Genomic DNA, 23,880 nt, shown 5'->3' on the forward strand with positions numbered 1-23,880 from the left:
GACGGAATAACCTCAGTGGCAAGTAGCCTGCTAAATCATATTCGTGCTTGAAATTCAGGTAAGTACTTGGAAGCTGATTTTTCATATACACCAATATGCCACATTCCGGCTGTCCAGAAACTTTCCAGGTACTGAGGAAGCCAGCAAGGAGATCACACTACCTTGGGGCTCCCGTAACAGGGTGCCAAGAGGAAAGTATTACCTAAGCCGAATCTTAAAGGAGTTAGCTTCTTGAAGAAAGAGACCAACAATGCCTCAAAAAGAGTACTCTCGACTGACAGGGTAGAAGAGGTGAAAGTGTAGGTCACCGAGGGCCTGTCCGGCCACGCCTTGTCTTTTAGGTATAACCTTTCTTCATTTTTCAACCATGGCTGCGATGCTAACTTTGAAAATAAACCTAATTTCCGTAGGAATCTTTGGTGATTCACACTTCCGAGGCACCCCACAGCATGGTCGCCAGAAGTCTGTCGTTTTGCAATTTTAATCAAAGGCCCCTAACACATGTCTTGAAACGCGACTTCATCTGTGCCAATACATTGTAAATTCATATAAAAGTTGAGATCCGTGAAGGGGAGGAAAGGCCGGCTTCGGTGTAGTGAGGTCAGCTGTGGTGAGCTCTGGGTCAAGTGAGGGTTTCTCTGAGGGCAGCACCCCCCAGCTGCGCAGGCGCGGACGTGGGAGCCCCCAGGTCCAGGGCGCTCCGCAGTCGCGCGGGTCCGGAAGCGCGGCGCGTGCCCGAGGAGCGCACGCGTGCACGCGTGCGCAGGAGGAGACCGAGCGCCAGGGGCTGAACTGCAGAGAAGGGGGCGCGGGGCACGCAGCATGGCGCCCAACATCTACTTGGTTCGCCAGCGGATCAGTCGACTTGGCCAGGTGCGGCCTGAGGCGGAGCCTCCCGGTCCCCGCCCCGGCCCGCCCGTCGCTTCCCCAGCCGCCCTTGTCAGTCTCCATCCCAAAGTCTCAGCCCGCTGCTCCCCCCCCCCCGCGCCCCCCCCCCCCCCGCCCCGCCCCGCCCCGCCCCACGGCCGCCCGGGCCCGCCTCCGAGCCCGGCCAGCGCGCCCGCCCCGCCTGCCCTTCCTCGCCGCCGGGCTGCTCGGGTCTCGTCCGTCCCCTCCTTCTCCGCCCCGTCGTCCTGACTCTCTCTCCCTCCTTCCCTCAGAGAATGTCCGGCTTCCAGATCAATCTCAACCCTCTCAAGGAGCCACTCGGCTTCATCAAGGTCCTCGAGTGGGTGAGTGCAGCCCGCGCCTGCCAGGCCGGCAGCCGTTCTGCGCGGCGCCCTAGGCAGGGAGACTGGGGCCTGCGAGCCGGGACGCTGCCCTGCCGCGCGGGCTTTGAGGCCGCCGCCCCGGGACTGGGAGTGGACGGTAGGGAGGGCAGGGAGGCCGCGGCCTGGGCCCGCGCTGGGCGGAGACGCCGCGGCGGGCGTCGAATCACGAGCTCCTCGGCCGCCTGGCTCCCCTGGGAGCACCCTCCCACACCGGAGCTCCCCTCTGGGTGCCCCGGTGGAGTGGGAGTTCAAATTTCCCCTTGGCTCCACTGCTTCCCGCAGAGGAAGGGAAAACTTCCTGCTGCGGTCTAACCGAAACCCGGCGGCTGGTGTCGCGCTCTGCGGAGAGGCTCAGCGGGTACGTCCCAGCCGGTGCCCACTCGAGGTCCAGCTCCCTGGGAAGCCGATTTTGTCTTGTAGACTTGATTTGGCGAGCATTCCGTTCTTAATTTGTTTTTAAGATGGGCTCCGAGTTAAAAATAGTCAAAAATAAACTGTGGGCCAGGGGAACGAAGGAAAGGCCTTTTAACAAAACGCATGGAGTCAGATCGGTTCACTTAATAACACGTTAGGAATGAACATCGAGTTTGTTTTCGGTATTTCCAAGCAACATCCTGCTTGGAAAGTCAGCTTTTAGTCCTTTCCTGAGAACACTCACAATCATTAACATCAAAGAACACTTATTAATTCGACCTTGGCAATGATCAGTCACTTGGAGGAGTTGGTGAATATACCTGGCACTGCGGGCTTCCTTCAAACTTCGTGGCCCACTACGTATTTCTGCAGGCAAGTTGTGTTTATAGACAAAAGCATTTACATCCATAGCTTTTTCGCCCTTTTCTTTAGTGATAGAGTGGTGAAGAAGAATAAGAACTTTCAATTTCCTGTTCTAAATAACCTACCGAGGATGTTTTTAAAAGCAACTGAAACTCAGTTTCTCTGATGGGTACCTAATGTGATTTTCTACTTAGACCATTGTAACCGCCCAAGGGGTTAGAGGGTTTCACCATTCACTGAACGTTTTGTGTGTTTTCTGAAAACTGAAGTAGTGCTGACTTCACACAAATGACTACTTTAAAGACGCATAAATAAATATACCTGATTTTTTTAAACCTAAGTCCAGATTTAAGTATAAAGAAAACCATGATTAAAGCATTTAAAAATGGCAAGAGGAAAATCGCATTAACGAGGCTAATCAAATATAAACGTTAAGAAAGTCTTACATCTAGATTTAGTCTCATTGAGGATTATAGTTAAATTTATAACTAATAATTTAGATTTCCACTTAAATGAAGAGGCAGCTGTTTATATCTGTGCTTATATTATTTGTCAAGTTTTTAAACAACTGTAAATTTAGCTTTTTCCTTACTATTTCAAGCACTAGTGATAAGTTCATTCGTGTTCTGATGTATTTTGAAAAATACCCTTTTTAAGCATCTTACGGAAATACTACTTTTAGTTTGAACAGCTTGTTATTACACAGGAGAGCCTTTTATGAAAAGACTACACATTGTTAATGGTGTGGTAAATATTTATTCAATGAATATTTGACTATTTTATGCCAGATCTGTACTAAACGCTAGCATACCAACATGAATAAAACATGGTCTTTTTCTCATGATCTGTTAAGGATGAAGGACATAAAAATATGAAAATGCCATATAATAAACTGAAATAAAGGTGTATGCAAAGAATAGTAGAAGAAATGAGGGAGAGAGCATTTGCTTGGAGGAACTAGGGAGGACTTCATAGCTGAAGGAACACTTGAAGGATGGGTACTGGTTCACTTGGGGAGTGACTTTCTAGGCAGAAGGAATCTTACATTCAGTGGTAGGAAATGCTGAAGCAGCATAACCCTGTATGAGAACTTAAAAGTAATTGGGGGTTAGTTGGAATATATACTGGGTTGGAGGATACAGTTTGGGATTATTCTGAAAATACTTCAAAGAGGTTCGCTGCTTCTAGGGTTAATCTTTGGGAATCTGGGCCCTTAAGAAAATGCATATGTGCAGGGTACAGAATATTGGAGTGTTTATTCCACTCAAGCCCAGAATCCCTGCCGTAGGGGATGGGAACTTACTTAAAGGCTTTAAACAAGTCAATAATATGACTAATTTTAGGCCCTCATAATTCCTCAATGAACAAATTTCTCTTCCTCCAATTCTGACCTTTCCAAACCATCCCTCTACACTGCTGACAAAATGAAAATTTCTAAAAGGATGGATTGGAAAGGTCAGAATTGGAGGAAGGGAAATCTGTTGATTGAGGAATTATGAGGACCTAAAATTAGTTTCAGTAGAACTGAAGGGGTTTACAAAAGGGGGTTACAAATTATGTATGGAAGGTAACGAAGAGGGAGGACCCTAAGATGACTGCTGTCTTTCTGACTTGGTTGCCATTAGCATCATTATTCAAGGTATGTCAGGAGGAGGAGGAGGAGCAGATTTTTGTGGAAGGTCAGAGGTTTCAGATGTATTGAGTTTGTGGTCTTTTTAGATCTTTTGGAGGTATCCTATAGGATACAGTTGTATATATGGATCTAGAATTTAAAATATGAGTTTGGGCTGCAGATACAGCAGATATCTGCCTGCAAAGGAGAGAAGGAATGTTAGGAAAATTGAGGGAAATAGTGCCTTGACATCACTATTAGAATTTCAAGAAAAGAGTACCCCAAAACATTAGGTGCAATAGAATGGTTAAGTAAAATAAGGACTAAAATGCATCCCTTGGTTTTACTAATCATACTGTTGGTGGCTTTAGCAAGAGCAGTTTCAGTAAAATCAAAAAGCCAGATTTTAGTAGGCTGAATGAAAGTGTGGTAAGAAAGTGAAGACAGCGCGGCCGGGCGCGGTGGCTCAAGCCTGTAATCCCAGCACTTTGGGAGGCCGAGACGGGCGGATCACGAGGTCAGGAGATCGAGACCATCCTGGCGAACACGGTGAAACCCCGTCTCTACTAAAAAATACAAAAAACTAGCCGGGCGAGGTGGCGGGCGCCTGTAGTCCCAGCTACTCGGGAGGCTGAGGCAGGAGAATGGCGTAAACCCGGGAGGCGGAGCTTGCAATGAACTGAAACCCGGCCAAAAAACCCCAGCCCGGGGAAAAAAAAGAAAACCCAACAATAAAAAAAAAAAAAAAAAAAAAAAAGAAAGTGAAGACAGCATAAACTGCTGTTTGACTGTGAAGATGGGAGAAATTTGGTGTTTACAAAAAAAAGCCACTAGTTCAGCTTACAACTCAGTTGCTTAAATGCATTCTCTGGAGACAACCGTTGTATTTGGTATGCAACAAAAGTCTTTATTTGCATTTCCCATTTTATCATACTGAGAACAGAACTCAAGGGTCAAGGTTTAATAAAATTTTTACTGCTTCATCAGACATTCTTAAGTAAAACCGGTGTTTGTTGTTGTTGTTGTTCGTTTTTGGTTTTTGGTTTTGGTTTTTTTTTAACTACAAGTGTGTGGCAATGAAATAGAGTTTGGTATTCTTCTTGATTCTTAATAAGCCCGGCAGTTTTCCCCACCAGTATGTCTGCTTCATCGGTACAAATGTCAACACAGTCTAAAAGGCAAATAATGTCTTAGTATTGTTAGGAAAATGTTTTACCTCCATGAACTCCTGAAAGACTCTTGGGAGCTTTCAGGGGTCCACAGACCACACATTGAGAATTGATGAGGTAAACATCACTGGGGACCAGAAACAGAACAGAAAATATGGCAAAGAGAAAGACTATTCCCAAATTTGGTAATTATTAATAAATCTGGAGAAAACTCAACTGACTGTCTGGATTTATGACTTAAATAAAGCTGAGTACTTAAAAGTGTAGAAATAAAGAGATATATATAGCCACTCAAGACCTGGACCAATCTACTTGCAGGCTTAAGGTCTGGATTTGTGATAACTTGTATGTTCACTTATGTTGGTGGTTTGGGGGTCCCGTCATAAGGTGTGGTGTTTGTGGACTAGGGGATTCAGAAGACCAAGCAGAAATGACCATGACCATAAAGCCACTAGACAGGGATAGAAGCAGGAGAGGACAATCAAGTTGAGCCTATATCAAATATCCTAAAACACATGAAGAAAACTAATTTTTACTTAAAAACCCAAATTATGTCAGTGGCAACAAATGCTGTCAGTTTTCCACAAAGTGACAGGCTTATTTCAAGACAGCCAGCCAGATCAACAGTCAGGATATTGATTCACTCCAGAAGACATGAAAATAGTAGAGCTATTAGAAAACGATTTTTATTTTTCTGTATTTATTTATTTTGAGACAGAGTCTCTCTCTTGTCCAGGCTGGAGTGCAGTGGTGTGGTCTCGGCTCAATGCAACCTCGCCTTCCAGGTTCCAGAGATTCTTCTACCTTAGTCTCCCGAGTAGCTGAGATTACAGGCACTCGCCACTATACCCAGCTAAGTTTTGTATTTTTAATAGAGACGGGGTTTCACCATGCTGGCTAGCCTGGACTCTTAGCTCCTGACCTCAAGTGATCCACCCGCCTCAGCCTCCCCAAGTGTTGGGATTACAGGCATGAGCCACAGCACCTGGCTGATAAGTGATTTTTAAATAAATATATTTAGGTTCCTCAGAGATTTAAGGTGACATAAAGATGTTTTCAACATACAATGATTAGGAGTTAGCAAAAAACTAGCCGTTTATTTCAGCAGGAACTCTAGAGTTTACTTCTCATTATCCAATTTTTTTTTTTTTTGGAGATGGAGTCTTGCTCTGTCACCCAGGCTGGAGTGCAGTGGCATGATCTCGGTTCACTGCAACCTCCATCTCCCAGGTTCAAGTGATTCTCCTGCCTCAGCCTCCCGAGTAGCTGGCACTACAGGCATGTGCCACCTCGCCCAGCTAATTTTTGTGTTTTTAGTAGAGACAGGGTTTTACCTGGTTTCACTAGGATGGTCTCAAACTCCTGACCTCAGGTAGTCCATCTGCCCCAGCCTCCCAAAGTGCTGGGATTACAGGCATGAGCCACTGCACCCAGCCATAATCCAAATTTTTAAGGGTTATTGAATTATCTTGGCAGGCTATTTAGAATTTCCTACTATTGTACATTAGAAGCAAACGGAGATAGAGTGAAACCGAAGCACTTTGTAACTGACTTTATTGCCCAGTGGGAATAAACTGAAATATCACCATCAAAAACAATACATGTTATAAAATGAATAACTTTAGCAAACATTTCAGACTTTGACTCATAAAAATCAATACCTTGGCTCTAGGCATCTAATCTTTTGATTGTAAAGGCAAACGTGCTGTAATAGTTCATTTTAAGTATTGAATGATCATTTGACTTATTAAAACCAGCATACATTTGTTTTGCATGTAAACACTCATACATAATATACTTTTATATCTATTTTTGAAGATTTAAGTTATTGCTTTGATAAACTAAACCTTGGACAGAAAGAAATTTAAGTAGATGATTTCAGATTAATGACGAAATTAAATAGCAGTGAGGATCCTGCAGCTAGAAACGTGTAAACAACACTCATAAACCAGGTGAATACTAGTATTCTCCTGTAGAATCCTCAGAATGAGCATGGTCTAGCAATAGAAGTTAGGTCTCCAAACTCTTTTTAAATTTTATTTATTTTTTGAGACAGGGTCTCACTCTGTCACCCAGGCTGGAGTGCGGAAGCACGATCACGACTAATTGCAGCCTTGACTTCCCCAGGCTCAAGCTTTTCTCTCACTTCAGCCTCCCTGGTAGCTGGGACTACAGGTACACACCACCATACCCAGCTACTTTTATAATTTTTTATAGAGACAGAGTCCCACCATGTCACCCAGGCCAGTCTCGAACTCGTGGACTCAAGTAATCCTGCTGCCTTGGCCTCCCAAAATGCTGAGATGAGCCACTGCACCCAGCCTCCAGAGTCTTTTTTGTTTGTTTGTTTCTTTGAGATGTAGTCTTGCTCTGTCACCCAGGCTGGAGTACAGTGGTCCTCCCAAAATGCTGAGATGAGCCACTGCACCCAGCCTCCAGAGTCTTTTTTGTTTGTTTGTTTCTTTGAGCTGTAGTCTTGCTCTGTCACCCAGGCTGGAGTACAGTGGCGTGATCTTGGCTCACTTCAACCTCACCTCCCAGGTTCAAGCAATTCTCCTGCTTCAGCCTCCCAAGTAGCTAGGATTACAGGTGCCCACCACTACACCCAGCTAATTTTTTTTTTAATTTTTAGTAGAGACGGGGTTTCACCATGTTGGCCAGGTTGGTCTTGGAACACCTGACCTCAGGTGATCCACCTGGCTCAGCCTCCCAAAGTGCTGGGATTACAGTAGTGAGCCACCGTGCCCAGCCTGCAGAGTCTTTTTTATCATAAATGCCTATTAGTACAAAATTTTATGAACAGAGCCACAATATGCATCTACAACTTAAGATGCATGTTTTACTATGTCAGTTAGTATCTTAAGGTATATTATATACTCAGTGCAAATTTTGTTTATATTTTTAAATCCTTGTTTCAGATACTATTCTGATTATTTTTTGTTTTGCCACCTTCTTGTGATCTCATTAAGTAGTCTTTTTTTACCTTGTAATGTGGCTGATGAATGTAATCATAGAGTATACCTAGAGTATGAATGCTTCCATTTTCTCTTTTATACATGAGTGTGTGTGTTACCAATCTGTAGTTTCTTTGAAGACATTTTAAAGCCACAGGACAATTTTGTGAAGGTTAGTTTGGTTAAAACTAGACAATTTATTCCATAAATCCAGGCCCACTCACATTGTAATGCATGAACACTAAAAGTGAACGAATAGGTGAGGTTATCACTGTCTGTCCTTCCATGTGTGAGATTCCCCTTACCTTCAGGTTATCCACATGCTGTACTGACATGTGACCTTCTGATGTGCATGCCTAGCATGGGTTTCAGTGGTATATTAATTGCAATAAAGCTTCAATTCCTTATTTAAGTCTGAAAGTAGATCTAAATAGAAGTTTATATATTTTCTTCTGGTGCACCAGTTAATTGACTACTCCAGTCTACTTTGGAGACTAGTGCTCCAGAAAACCAGGCTGTAATTTTCACCCTGAGGTTACAATTCTGTGAATAAGATCTGCCATGGTGGTCGTCTAGTATGGGTCTGGTGGGCAGAGAGGTAAGTGGGACTGTTTCTCTGGATACTTGGGGCTGTATGTGAACATGTAACTTTTCTGACCTAAACAGAAGCTTGCTGTCACCCTGCCCCTGGATTCTTACTAGTTACTCTGCAGATAGAATTCCATGTCAGTAGTTTCAGTCATTCTTCATGGGGTAGGAGTGTATGGGAAAATGAGTTTCAAAAGTGGCCAGAAAATATAAATCAGAACACCAGTACTCCTTCATTTTAGACTATGGTTAGAAATTGAAATGGTCATAGGAACCACCCTCTAAAGTAAATGAGTGAAGCAAGATGTTTGGAAGAAAAACAATAGTATGTCATTGATTACTTACTGGCAACTAACACACATCCTGAGGGCTGTTAAGACAATGGAGAAGCAGATAACCTAGAAAGCACATGCTCTGCCATAAGTGACATCTGTCACTCAGTTCTCTCTGATTGTTGCTTTATGAGAATGTGGGTCTGATGTTGCCATTCTTCAGCTTTCCCATACACACTCAGGAAAAGCAGGAAATCCAAATTTTTATATGTAATATTAAAATTAAATTAATAATAATTAATTTAATTTATTAGCGATATTAAAACAATGACAGCAACTTCACATTTTTTGTAATACTGCAAAGGCCTCACAAATATATTTGCAGGCCAGGTTTTACCAACAGGCTGCCAGTATATAACTTCCAGTCTAGATCAAAATAGCAGTAGAATATAGGAAGAAGTGAGATAGTTGGATATTTTGCCCTCATAATTTTGTGCTTTGTTTAATATAAAATATGTGCTTTTGTCCCTTCTTTCTATAAGATAAAGACCAGAACTGCTGTCGTGATATTTATCTATCCTTATAACAAAAAGCTTTAAAATGATAATTATGTAAGATTCAAAATATGGTTTTACTTATAAGTTATTGGAAATTATTTTTTCCTTAAGCAGTTATTTAGTGAGCATTTGCTATGTGTCAGGTTTTCTGCTAGTCATTGAAAATTGAAAATGCTAAACAAAACCAGGTGCAAAGACATGACAGTCTGGCAAAGGAGCAGTAGAAGTAATAGTCTTGAAAGCAACAAGCTGTAGTGCTGTATGCTATTTATTTGCTACTTGTTATATTAGGAAATTCATTTTTCTATTTAATTTTTTAATTTAATTTAATTTTATTTTATTTTTAAGACAGGGTCTCACTGTGTTGCCCAATCTGGTATTGAACTTCTGGGCTCAAACGATCGTCCTGCCATGGCCTCCCAAAGTGCTGGAATTACAGGCATAAGCCACTGCACCCGGCACCATTTTATTTTTTATAAAGCAAGTTACACAAGAAAAATGCCTATAGTAGAGTTCATATATAATAGAGTTAATGTCTGTGATAGCTCAAGAGAAGAATCATGAGTTCTACCACAAGGAATGAGCTAATTAGAGATGGGGCATTCCCAGAAGAAGCAGCATATACATTTAAGATGTAAATACATGGTATGTTTCAGGAACAGTAAGCAGTATAATGTGACAGAATCATATAGTACCTGGCAGTGATACACTACAGATAAATCTGTCTATAAAGTTGAGCATCAATCAGCCATGCTTTTTATGCCAAATTAAGAAGTTTGAGCATTTTTTGTTTAATTTAGGTTGAAAAACAATTGAGGAAATTCCTTTAAATGGGAAGGACATGATCAGATTTTTATTTCAGATCAGTGTGACATCATTCTAAACTAGCTCTGTCCAGTACAAAAAAATACAATGGAAATCAAAAATGCAAACCACATAGTAATTTTCAGTGTTCTGTTAATCACACTAAAATAAGAGGAAACAGGTGAAATTAATTTTAACAGTATATTTTACTTAATCCAATCTATCCAAATTATTGTTTGAGCAAGTCATCAATATAAAAATTAATAAAATATTTTACATCTTATTCATACTAAATCTTGAAAATCTAGTGTGTATTTTGCAGTTGGAGTACATATCAATTTAGATTAGTGGCATGTAAAGTGTTCAAGACTCACAAGTAGCATTACTGGGTACTGCAGCTGTACTGCCCACATTATAGAAGATGAGTATCAATTGGAATGAAATTGGAAATGAGAGGAAGCGTCTGCTGGGTTACGCCCAGTGAAAAATGGTGACGGCCTGAACAAAAATAGTGGCAGGTGTAATGTAGTCAGGTAAACAGAGCTTTTTAAAAAATGGTTTTATACTCTAGGTAGTCATATGCAACATGTTTTTGTTTTGTTTTTGTTTTAACTCAGCATTGGATTTCTATGATTCATCTATGTTGATGTAGGCAGTTGTAATTCTTATATCTTTTTTGCCATATGACTTCCCATTGTAAGAATATACTATGGTGTTTTATCCATTTTCCTGTTGCCTTTCCCCTCCCCGTTTTTTATGAACATTCTTATACATCTCTTAGTACACGTGAGCAAGGGTTTCTCTTAGATCCATATACTAGTAAATCCTTTGTGACATTATGTTTATTATAAATATGTTCACCTAATTGGTAGCTTGTTTTACGTTCAACAGCTGACTTGATTACAATTTTTTTTCTATAGTTGAATTTAACAATCTTTTATGGTTCTTTTAAAGACTTTTTACTTCTGTGTGCAGCTCATCTGGACCATTTACTGAACAACTCTTCCTTGTATTAGTTATCTATTGCTGTATAACAAATTACGCTGAACTTAGCAGTTTAAAACAAAGGTCTGTTGACCTTTATTAGGTGAGATAATAAATCTCACCCATTCTTCTGTGGGTCAGGAATCTGGGAGCAGCTTAGCTATGGTTTGGGCATAGGGTCTCCCATAAGATTGCAGTCTAGCTGTTGGCTGGGGTTGCTGTTATCTCAGGGTCTCCAGCTCATTCTCATGACTGTTGGCAAACCTCAGAGCTCAGTCATGTGGTTACTGGCAGTCCTCAATTCCACACCATGTGAGTCTCTAAAAGTTGCCTCAGTATCCTCCCAACATGGCCACTGGCTTCCCCCAGAGAATGGGAAAGTTCAGGAGTGAGAAAGGAAGACAGAAGCAGTCTTTGGCTGGGTGCGGTGGCCAAGCCTGTAATCCCAGCACTTTGGGAGGCCAAGGCCAGTGGATCACTGGAGGTCAGGAGTTCGAGACTGGCCTCACCAACATGGTGAAACCCTGTCTCTATTGAAAATACAAAAATTAACCAGACATGGTGGTGGGCACCTGTAATTACCCCTGCTACTCCTGAGGCTGAAGAAGGAGAATTGCTTGAACCTGGGAGGTGGAGGTTGCAGTGAGCCGAGATTGCACCATTGCACTCCAGCCTGGGTGACAGAGCGAGACTGTGTCTCAAAAAAAAAAAAAAAAAAAAAAAAGTTGCAATGTTTTTATAACTGAGTCTCAGAAAAGACATCCCATTTCTTCGCAGTACCATATTCTATTCTGTAGAAGCAAGTCACTATATTTAGTTCACACTCAAGGGAAGGGAAATCAAACTCCACCTCTTGATGGGAGTTTTATCAAAGAGTTGGTGGGCATATCTTTAAAACCACCACATTCCTTTCCTCTGTGATCTACAAATCAACTCTGTTAGATACAATTTGTCTTATACACACTAGTCTATTCCTGGCCTCCTTATTCTGCTCCATTGGTTCAATTTGTATATCTAATTTCTTTTCTTTTATTTTATATGCTCAGGACTCATTTTCTGGCCTTTTCACTCTGTGTATTCATGCATATTTATTCTGAGAGAGTATTGATTCTTCTATCTTTACCTTTTTTTTTTTTAACATAAAACATTATTTAGTACGAATAATGAAAAATGACTTCATGACACATTTTCCAAGGAAAGTTATTTTTACATATTTTGAAATCCTATGAAAACCAGGGATCACCTCTTAACAGTTAAGACCCCAAACTATGTGCTGGACATTACCTCAGACTCTTCCCTTCTATAACCAGATTCTTTTCATGTATCTCTTCTTTGTGGGGGCAGGGAGGGGAAACAAACCCTTGACAATTATTATAATGTGGATTATGGCCTACAAGACTTAAGGCCCTGGAATAATCCATGGGAGGCATTATATCAAGTGTTCAACAGTGAAGGTTTGATATCAAATCTGCATTGAATTTTATCTACTACCACTTGCTAAGTGTGTATGATCTTGAACAAAACCAAGTCCCTGACCTCTTTAAGTTTCTATTCTAGGGAAAGACAGACAAATTAAGTACTGTGTCAAGCAGTGGTAATTAGAACAGAGGAGAAATAGAGTAGAGGGAATAGGTTGTGTAGGAGTGCTGTTATTTGATATAGTGTAGTGAGGGGAAGATCTCTCGGAGAAGGTCATACTGGAACAGGAAGCTATGGAAGTGAGGGAGTGAACCATGTATTCTAGGCAGAGGAAATAGCCAGCGCAAAGGTCCTGAAGGAAGAGTTTATCCCATGTCACTAAAGGTGTTGCACGGAAAGCAGTTTGTGTATACAAATTAGGTAAAGGAAAAAGTAGCAACATGAGGTCAGAAATATAAGGGAAGAAAGGATCTTGCAGGCCTTTATATGAACTTTGGTTTTTATTCATAGAGAGCTCAAAAGCCATTGGAGGGTTTTGAGCAAAGGATAACATTTTCTGCCTTACATTTTTAAAAGATTGTCTTGGCTGTTATGTTGATAACAGACTGAAGCTGGGGCAAGGGCAGAAGCAGAGAGACCATTTAGTGCAAAATTCAGGCAAGAGGTGATGGTAGTTCAGATCAGGAGGCAGTACAAGTGGTCAGATTGCAAATGTATTTTGAAAATAGAGCCAGCACCACTTGCTGAAAGATTGAGCTCTTGGACTTTAACAGCACATCTGGAGTTTTTTGCTTACTTGTGTTGTTTTGTAGAAAATTCACAAGTACAAAAATAAAAAGGAATTATTTTTTATCTTCCTTTGAGAGGTGACCTTGAAATTTTGATGCATAACCTTTCTAGTTTTTGTTGTTTAAATTTACTTTATATGTAATGAACACTTTCTATGTTGTTAATCTCCAACAGCTATATAATGTTTCATTGCATGAATGAATGAGTGGATGAATTCTAGTTTGATTCCCTCTCAACATTTAGGTTGCTTCCACGTCTTTTGTGTTTTAGATAGTATTTGAGAGAACATCATTCATTTTTTTAAGCATATGCATGATTAGGAAAATAAGTCTCCAACAACTTTTTGATACCTGGAAATACCCACAAGGGAGACTGAACAGGCTCATGAAATAGTGTTTCTTCTTTGCTTACAGCCTCTTGGCTTTACAAATTACTGGTAACTTGCGTTCCAAATAAAAATACCTCCAATTTACCCATTTTGATTTTGATACTAATAAATGAGTCTCCCTCTATATTTCATACTAATACTTAGTAGGATACACTAAAGTATGAACAAATGAATTGTCATATGGGCTGGTACATTAATTTCTGTATTATACTCAGGGGAAATTTGTCGAGGTTTGCAAATGAATGTTTTAATGTCTTTCACCATTTTAGTTTGTGTTTAAGGATTTCTAGAATGTAGCCAGGCATGGTGGCACACTCCTTAGTCCCAGCTCCTTGGGAGGATCACTTTAGAGTTCAGGGCTGCAGTAAGCTGTGATTGTGCCACTACACTTGAGTCTATACAACGGAGTGAGACTCATCTCTTTAAAAAAGGGTAGTGGGGAGCTGGTCACAGTGACTCACACCTATAATCCCAGCATTTTGGGAGGCCAAGATGGGAGGATTGCTTGAGTTCAGGAGTTCAAGACCAACCTGGGCAACACAGCGAGGCCTCATCTCTAATAAAATTCAAAAAAAGATTAGCCGGGTGTGGTAGTGCACACCTGTGATGCAGCTGCTTGGGGGGTGAGGTGGGAGGACGGCTTGAGCCTAGGAGGCCAAGGCTGCAGTGAGCCCTGATCATGCCGGTGTACTCCAGCCTGGGCGACAGAAACCCTGTCTCAAAAAAAGAAGAATTTCTAGAATGTTAGTGAGCCAATTTTTAATAATCAGTGTGCTTACAGTTTTAGTGACCCTTGTTTGGGGTGTAGTAATGCTTATCTTGTTTTTTCTTTTGTCTTTTTTCATCTTACTTTGTATAGATTGCTTCTATCTTTGCTTTTGCCACCTGTGGAGGTTTTAAGGGCCAAATAGAAATTCAAGTGAGTTGTCCTCCCACAATTACCGAGAATAAAACTATTACAGCTACTTTTGGTTATCCATTCAGGTGAGTTATATTTATTTTAATGGTTTCACTACTCTTTTTACTTTCACAGTGAGTCATTAAGGTTTCCAGCAATTTATTGATTGTAGAGGGTAGAAAATTTAGATTGCATGCTCATTGGTAAGTGATCATTACCTCCCAAACTGTGGTACACAGACCCATGCCTGTCTAAAAACATCTCCTGGTCTGTAACAAAATAGGACAGAAAGTGAGAGTAAGTGTTCAGAAACTTTTATAACAATGTGATGTTGCCTTGATAATTTTATTCTAACAGAGTAGAAATAAAGCAAACTAGAGATTGTTCTATCACCTTAATATAGGAAGCCCTAATGTAGAAGGAAACATAACTTAGAAAAATCCAGATTCTCAATGTTTTTTGCAATTACTGAATATTTATGTCTTTATATAGGTTTAAGACATAGATGTATATAAAGAGATTCCATATTTCATTCATTAGCATAAAGCCATACTTTCTTACTCTTAAAGTAAGTGACTTTACTTACAGAAGAATATTTCATCTGTGAAGTCTTGTTTAACATCAGTATCCATTGAAAAGTTTACTGAATATGTCCTATGTTTAAGCCAGGGTGAGAATCTTCTTTCACTTACTAACTTTACTTACTTGACCCTAGACTCAATTTTTTGGTCCAGTAATTGGAAGTATTATCTTGTAAGGCTGTTTTGGTGATTAAATAAAATCTCCATATTAAAGATAAGTCAGATAATAAGTGGTTAGTAATCATCAAAACCTCTCTATCTTGTATCCTTTCTCCTAGACACTTCTCACATAAGGAACTGTTACAGCATCTTTAGTGACAAGTCTTTTACAATTTATGGTTGGGAAAAATGAAAGGCAATATTTATTGTTAGCAACTATTGATCCAGGGTTAAAAATGTAAATCATTGTTGTAATTGGCTCTCTTGGGGCTAGTCACACATACTCTGCCACACAAAATGAAATATGATGTCTCAAAGTATAAACCATGTGGTATAATCCCTCCTACCTAATTTTTTACTGCAGGAAGATAGTATCTGGGTATGAAAGTATTTAATTCAGTCTATATTCAGTGTATCGTAAACCAATACCACGTATAACTTATATACATTTATTATGAAAATTTCAGTTTACTTAAATATAATATTTGAATTTTACTTTTTTTCCCCAAAGGAATGTTTTTAATATATTTGGGGAGTATTTTTTGAAGTGTCATTCATTGTTTTGCATAAATGTTTCTGTCTCTGCTGGGAAAGTTCAATAATTCATACGTTTATTTTAATAGGTTGAATGAGGCATCATTTCAGCCACCTCCAGGTGTAAACATATGTGATGTAAATTGGAAAAGTTACGTTCTCATAGGCGATTACTCTTCTTCTGCACAATTCTATGTTACCTTTGCAGTGTTTGTGTTCTTGTACTGCATTGCTGCCCTTCTGCTTTATGTTGGCTACACGAGTCTGTATCTGGATAGTCGTAAACTTCCTATGATTGTAAGTAATCACTTTATTTTTTTAATACAAAAATAATTTGTATAAGCTAAATATAGATTTTCTTATACTGGAAATAAAAATTCTTGGTGTAAGCCAGTTCAGCATATTTTGGCCTGTGTTTGCCACAAGGTTGAGCTCTCTCCCATTAAGTTTAACTCAATTATTTTAGCCTATTTGCACTATAAAGAAAGTTTGTTTCTTTTTTAACTCCATTTTAACTTGGAAGAAACTCACATATGTAATAAAGCACATCAGGTTACAAATAGCAAAAAAATTAAGTCGAAATTAACTCTTTTAATTTGAAGAATTACATATCACAACAGTGTCTCATAACTCTTTCTGCTTCTTACTTTTTTTCTTTCCCTGAAGGCTCACTTTATACTTCTACAAAACTTATTGAGCTTAATTATCTATATCTTGGGTTCGCAAACTATGTCCCAGAGGTCACTGTCTTATTTTTTATTTTTACTTCTTTATTTATGTATTTACTTTTTGAGACAAGGTCTCGCTCTGTCGCCCAGGCTGGAATGCAGTAGCACTATCTTGGCTTGCTGCAGCCTCAACCTCCTGGGCTCAAATGATCCTCCTGAGTAGCTGGCACAAGCCACCATACTCAGTTACTTTTTGTGTATTTTTGTAAAGACAGAGTTTTACCATGTTGCCCAGGCTGGTCTCAAACTCCTGGGCTCAAGTGATCTGCCTGCCTTGCCTCCCAAAGTCCTGGGGGTTATAGGTGTGGCCACCGAGCCTGGCCTTGTTTTTTTTAAATAAAGTTTTTTTGGAACTCAGCCATACAAAATCATTTACACATTGCCTGTGGCTGCTTCAGTGGTTAAGTTGAGTAGTTGTAACAGAGATAAAAAATAGATTGGCTATTTGGCCCTTTTCGAAAGAAGTTTGTTGATTCCTGGTCTATGTCCCTAAACTCCTTAATTTAAAATCAGACCCAGATAATTCTTATACTCAGCCTTAGTGGCAGCCATGAACTAATTTTGAATCTTTGAGGTATCAACAAAGGACTTAGATTTGAAGTCCTGATACTTTTGGCTTCAGAGCCTACTGAGCTAGAAATATTCTCTGAGATTTAGTTAGCAGGATCTGCCCTGGATTATTGGTGGCAAATCCAGAGATAAATCATGGTTTTAAGCTACACCTCCACTATAAAAGAGTAACTATAGGCCAGGTGCGGTGGCTCAAGCCTGTAATCCCAGCACTTTGGGAGGCCGAGAGGGGTGGATCACAAGGTCAGGAGATCGAGACCATCCTGGCTAACATGGTGAAACCCCGTCTCTACTAAAAAATACAAAAAACTAGCCAGGCGAGGTCGCGGGCACCTATAGTCCCAGCTACTCGGGAGGCTGAGGCAGGAGAATGGCGTGAACCCGGGAGGCGGCGCTTGCAGTGAGCAGAAATCCGGCTACTGCACTCCAGCCTGGGCGACAGAGCAAGACTCTATCTCAAAAAAAAAGAGTAACTACAAAGTCAGTTATTAGTAACTTAAAGGGAGAACAGAGGTGTTTTTTTATGTGTGATACTGGTCATTCATATGTATGAGAAAACACATCTGCTAATTATTGTGAAGTTACTTTAAAGGGAAGGCTATTTAAATATGAAGGAATATTAAATAAGATTACAAATTTTATTTACTTATTTATTTTTAATTTTTGCTGCTGGATCATAAGAATGGAAATGGTAAGTAAGTAATACAACAGTCTTTTATCATTCAGATTTATTCTGTTTCTTATGTCATAGGAGACATAAGAAAACTAGAGGTTTGCATAAAATACTTCTCGGTTGTTAAAAAGATGAGATGTCAACTGTTTTAATTTGCAGTGCTTATCCAACATACATGTTAGGAATCTATGTTTTCTGCAGACTTTTCAAATCTTATTGAAAAGGGAACTAGAATGATCTTATAGATAATTACATTTCGTTAAAATTCTTTATAACTAGAAGCTATTTCTCGCCATTTTGTCATTATCCCAACAAATTTTTTTACTAAATCTATCAATGTGCCCTTTATTTCTCATATTTTGTCTAGTAAACTTTTAAAAATACTACACTTCTTAAAGCAGCATTCAGACCTGTTTTTGTAGGTGGTTTTTCTGTCTGATAAAACTATAAAAGTGACCTAGTTGTATCATTCAGAAAAGTAAAAAGTAATTTTCCACCTCAGAATGACCAATTAGTGGTCATATAAAGAAATAATCCAGAATTGGTTCCTTAAGTAGGTTTTTATTGTTATATAATGGGTGCTTCTTGTCTATAAAAGTCTAGCTTCTAAATTTAATTTTCAGTTCTATTTTTAATTTAACCATAAAAATATTTAAAAGTTTTCTTTGAGAGACTGAGTGCAGTGGGTCATGCCTGTAATCCCAGCACTTTGGGAGGCTGAGGTGGGTGGATCACTCCAGGAGGTCAGGAGTTTGAGACCAGCCTGGCCAACATGGTGAAACCCCATCTCTGCTAAAAATACAAAAATTAGCTAGACATGGTGGTGGGTCCCTGTAATCCCAGCTACTCTCGAGGCTGAGGCAGGAGAATCACTTGAACCCAGGAGGTGGAGGTTATAGTGAGCCAAGATCACACCACTGCACTCTAGCCTAGGTGACAGAGCAAGACTCCATCTCAGGGGAAAAAAAAAGTAGAGGGTGGGGGGTGGGTTGAGATACCCAAAATTAAAGATATAGCCAAATATGACATTAATTTTTAGGTACTATTAATGAGGACAAGCCCTTTTAGCAATATTCCAATTCTGTGCTAAGGTGTTTCTAGGAGTATTTCAATTTTGAAAATTTAAATCTACTTCAATTCTCTTTTGAAGTAAATATAGCACTTTTTTTGTTAAGTAGCAGGAGTTTAAGGTTTCAAGGCAATGTGGAAAATTGAGAATACCAGAAAATGAATCCAAACAAAAATAGGGTATCCCAAATTCTAAAAATCTATGAATCACATTATGAATTGTTGGGAGGAGTAGAGCTGCCCTGGGCAGCTGCAGGTCGTGCATTGCAGAGCTCCAGGTGGCACCATTCACTTAAGAGTGCAGTGTGACTAGAGTCCTGAGTAGAGCAAATACTATCTGAAGGGACCAGAATTCCCCCACGTTCCTTCAACCTAGGTTACTTTGTGCATCATTTTCAGAAAAGTTCCTGCTTTTGAAATAGAAGAATGTCATACCCCAAGCCATCCAAGTGGATTTAAGAGCATAACCAGAAAAAAAAAAAAAAAAAAAAAAGAATTTGGAAGGAAGAAAATACCTGAAAATTCGGAGGATTTGACATATATTGATCAAAGTTGTGAACTTTTCCGTAAAGAGAAATTATTTAACATGCGATATAACCTCATGTTACTCATCAGTTTTCCAAAAGACACTATTTCTAGCAAGTGTTTAGAAAATGTCTACCTGCAGCAGAATATATAGCAGATGTACAGCAGTAAAAAGGGGAGTACTTCCACAGTGCAGAAAATATAAGCTATATTTCTAGGCTTTTCTCTTTGATCTAGGTTTTTTAAAAGGACAAGTAGCAGCAGAGAGCTCAGATACAAAGTGCATGTATTTTCGTGTTTGTGTAATTAGTAATTATTTTTGGTTCTCTAATCTTAAGTATTCATTCAGTGTTGTCTTGACCAAGTGGGCAAGCTATATAGCATAGCTTCTATATCTCGTAAGAGGTCACTGGTATTTATCCTAAATATTAGGTTGGTACAAAAATAATTGTGGTTTTTATCATTAAAATAAATAGCAAAAACTGCAATAACTTTTGCACCAACCTAATAAATGACTAAAAGGTGGCTGGCAAAATAATTAAAAACTAATTGGGTTTATTTAAAAAACAAAATGCTTCTGTGATAAGCTCCAAAACCCATTCAGAGGTTAGAAAGATTTTTGCTGCAGATGTATAAGAGCTCCTGTCCTTGAGTGTATGTATATGTTTAGCATATATAGCATCCAAAAGATAAAAATTTTATATTATTCCTACCCTGGTCATTAATTGGAAGGAAGATCAAACAAGATTGGACTTATGATCTAAAATATTAAAACCACCCATTAGAACCATTTATTCTAAAATATTAAAACCATCCCATTCTTTGCAATAAATAGCAAAGGATTCAGTACAGAGTTAATAGTGATAAGGTGTCTTGGGAGATTTTTGTTGTTGCCTTTTTTTTAATATAATGAGCATTCTTAAAATTTGTGGTTAGGAAATTTAAAAGAGATACCGTTCTGGTGTGTGCTTTTCACCATTTTATTATCCATCTCGTGGAGAATTCAGTTTAAAGTTAGAGTTTTGCAGAAGAAGGATAAGGGAGTTGAGAGCATATGCAAGGGATGATAACGAAGGCCCTTAGAGTAGAAATTGATTAAAAGAAGTGAGAATGGCCGGGCGCAGTGGCTCACGCCTGTAATCCCAGCACTTTGGGAGGCCGAGGTGGGCAAATCACCTGAGGTCAGTAGTTCGAGACCAGCCTGACTAACATGGTGAAACCCCATCTCTACTAAAAATACAAAAAAAATTAGCTGGGTGTAGTGGTGGGCACCTGTAATCCCAGCTACTTGGGAGATTGAGGCAGGAGAATCACTTGAACCCGGGAAGCAGAGGTTGCTGTGAGCCAAGATCATGCCATTGCACTCCAACCTGGGCAACAGAGCGAGACTCTGTCTCAAAAAAAAAAAAAAAAAAGTGAGTACATTAGTGAAGTGGTGAGACAGTAAGAAAGCAGTAGGATCAGATTGTAGGTCTTGGTGGGGTCAAAGGAGTTTTAGGATTGGGGTGCCAGAGAGAGTGAGCTGGAAAGAGGTGTTATCGGAAAATGGGATGATCAAAAACAGAGTATGGAAGGATACAGTTATTGGTGATGACAAGGTCCAAGGTATGATCCTGGGAGTAAGTGGCTGAGGTGAGGTTATGATGAAGGGTGTATAAAACTTTGGTTTCTAGTGTGAAAATCTTAGACTTCTGAGGAGATGACTGAGTCTTATTTACTGTTGTAACTCGGGCACTGTGCTTGTAACACTAACAGCAATGTTTACTATGCTCACTGACTTTTTTAATAAAGTATATCATGAAGGCCATTTCTCAGTACCATAAGGTTGAATGTAATCTCAGTTTCTTCATCATGGATTTGAAATTTAGTATTAAAATTAATTGTTCATTATTAACTCTTACTGATTTTTGCTTTAGGACTTTGTTGTTACACTTGTTGCCACTTTTTTGTGGTTGGTGAGCACTTCTGCCTGGGCTAAAGCTCTGACAGATATTAAAATAGCTACCGGTCACAATATTGTTCAGGAACTTTCGCCTTGTAAGAAGAAAGAAATACTGTGTTACTTTGGCTCTGTGACCAGTATGGGATCCCTCAATGTATCTGTGGTATGTATGCACTATTTATAATTTATTTCATATACTTGTTTAAAGTACTAGTAATTCAAGAAAGCAATAGCTTTCAGTAAATCTCTGGATGATTTTTATTTTTACTCAGCTATCTGAATTCTAGTTACAATATAGTGGTTAGTAAAGAAAAGTTTGTTTAAAAAAAAGTATTGCCTGTAAACAAGATCATGATTTTATTCATCTCTGAGACTTTCTTTCATCTAGTCAGATTTATATCTGAGAAGATTAATTTCTTTTTTTTTTTTTTTTGAGATAGAGTTTCACTGTGTCGCTCAGGCTGGAATGCAGTGGCATGATCTTGGCACACTGCAACCTCCACCTCCTGGGTTCAAGTGATTCTCCTGCCTCAGCCTCCCAAGTAGCTGGGATTACAGGCATGTGCCTCCACTCCCGGCTAATTCTTTTGTATCTTCAGTAGAGACAGGGTTTCACCATGTTGGTCAGGTGGTCTCAAACTCCTCCTGACCTCAAGTGATCTGCCTGCTTCAGCCTCTCAAAGTGCTGGGGTTTCTGGCATGAGCCATCACACCCAGCCAGGAAGATTAATTTCTTTGAGGTTGACTAATTGGGATGGGAAGTAAAGTTGTGTGACTCCTCTTTTTTTGTAGCTACAACTGTTGGATTGGAGTAGAAGAGATGGTAGGAGGGGGTGATAAGAGGTAAATGGGAAAAGGTACACGAGCAGTTGATAATCATTCTAAATAGGAGGAAAGTGAAAGCATTCGGAAGAATAGCTAAATCTCTTAGCCATGATTTTATATGTTACAGATTTAGAGATTTAGCCTTATTTCATTGGGAATAAGTCATTTATATAACCACATTTTGTACGTTGAAATATAGTCTTCCTTCTTTATTTCACATTGTGTTTAGTATTAAACTTTAAGTGAAATAATGGCGTACTGCCTAAAAATATTTAAAGAAGAAGTGAGATTTTTTTAAGTAGGGCATGAATTTTTATAAGTAGGTATTTGATTTTCATATTTATTTTTCTCTTTCGTAGATCTTTGGCTTTCTGAATATGATACTTTGGGGAGGAAATGCTTGGTTTGTATACAAAGAGACCAGCCTACACAGTCCATCAAATACGTCTGCCCCTCATAGCCAAGGAGGTATTCCACCTCCTACCGGAATATAATTAAAGGGAAAAATACACTGTATGAAGTATATGTTGATACTATGACATGTTGCCAACATCTTGAGAAGCATTATTTGTTTCTAATAAAAGTAATGGCTTTGTCAATATATTGGTGGGTTTAAAATTTTGCTGCTTTTTTACATAAAGCCTGTGCCTTTCCTAGAAAGTTAAGATGTAAATGTGTTCTCACATGTAAATTTGAAACTTCAGGGGCCTATTATGAAATGATACACATTTTGAAATGAACCATAATTTTTTTCACTAAGCTGTTTGCCTTCCAAAGTGTTTACACCTTAAGCCTTAACATGTATCTTCATTCAGAAAGCAGTTATATTGTCATACCATAGTAGGAAGAAAAATCTTTATTTGGAATATACACTACTGTAAGTTTGTACAGATCATATACCTAAGACCCGTCTTTGCTTAAAAAGCCTTGATTACATAAATATGTAGGAAAAACATATTGAGTTCAAAATTTATATCTAACATTGTTTATGTTATGATGATTTTAATTGCAAAGACTAGGTGTATATTTTTTTCTGTTTTTCTAAATGACCCGTGGTACTTAATAGGTGAACTAAAATTGTGTTGGGAGCAGGGATTTGGAAATTTCTGATAGATGTGTAGTTAATATAGTAATTCTGTTTCATGAGATATAATCTATTATGCTAGTGGTTTAATAGGCTTGCTATATAAGTAGAAAGAACATGGCTCAACTAGATATCTTTATATGTATGGGCATTACTCTTAGTGATATTTGTTTCTTGTCCTTTGTTGCTCATGCTATTTAAGTGCAGGCTGAGACCCAGCCTCTTTGTAATCAAAATAATCCACTGTTTTTTGCAGACCCTATTCACAGGGTTAAAAAAAATTAAGATTGCTTTCCATGTTTGAAATTTACCATTGAGAGTCAATGAAGTTGCTATTTTGAGTTTAGCATTGATATTGTGAAAATAAATGCAATTTGGATTTCATGTTTCTTAATATTCATTCTTGTTTCACAAATGAATGATTAAGGAATTATGCATCATAAAGGAACCTAAGTGAGGTATATGATGAGTGTATTGTCTTTGCACACACACATATAGGTATATTCTGAATACAAGCTTATTCACATTTTGCTTCCTAATCTTTTTGTTGTACAGGGATTCAGGTTTCTTATTCTTACAACATGATTGTTTGTATGTGAAGCACATCTTGCTGTTGCCTTATTTTTGATGCTTTTATTCATGATAAGAATTGTCAATATAAGAATGTATATCTTTTTTGCAACCAATTTAATAAAGGAGTTGAAAGAAA

At 39.0% G+C, this 23,880-nt stretch overlaps 1 protein-coding gene across 1 annotated transcript; it reads left to right on the forward strand.

Annotated features, from left to right (window-relative positions):
• Positions 1-709: 709 nt before the first annotated feature.
• Positions 710-23,880, forward strand: SYPL1 (synaptophysin like 1). The gene is made up of 6 exons (XM_003896452.3): positions 710-873; positions 1,161-1,232; positions 14,444-14,568; positions 15,846-16,053; positions 21,237-21,425; positions 22,447-23,880. Exons 1-6 carry the CDS (start codon positions 823-825, stop codon positions 22,579-22,581), a joined length of 780 nt encoding a protein of 259 aa, XP_003896501.1. The 5' UTR covers positions 710-822; the 3' UTR covers positions 22,582-23,880.

The sequence above is a fragment of the Papio anubis genome, chromosome 4, assembly GCF_008728515.1.
Source record: "Papio anubis isolate 15944 chromosome 4, Panubis1.0, whole genome shotgun sequence".
In the NCBI taxonomy this organism is placed as follows: Eukaryota; Metazoa; Chordata; class Mammalia; order Primates; family Cercopithecidae; genus Papio; species Papio anubis.

Coding starts and splice junctions, on each gene's coding strand:
- SYPL1 (XM_003896452.3), top strand. CDS start 823: ATGGCGCCCAACATCTACTTGGTTCGCCAGCGGATCAGTCGACTTGGC. Junction 14,569..15,845: donor ACTTTTGGTTATCCATTCAG/GTGAGTTATATT, acceptor TTATTTTAATAG/GTTGAATGAGGCATCATTTC. Junction 21,426..22,446: donor GATCCCTCAATGTATCTGTG/GTATGTATGCAC, acceptor TCTCTTTCGTAG/ATCTTTGGCTTTCTGAATAT.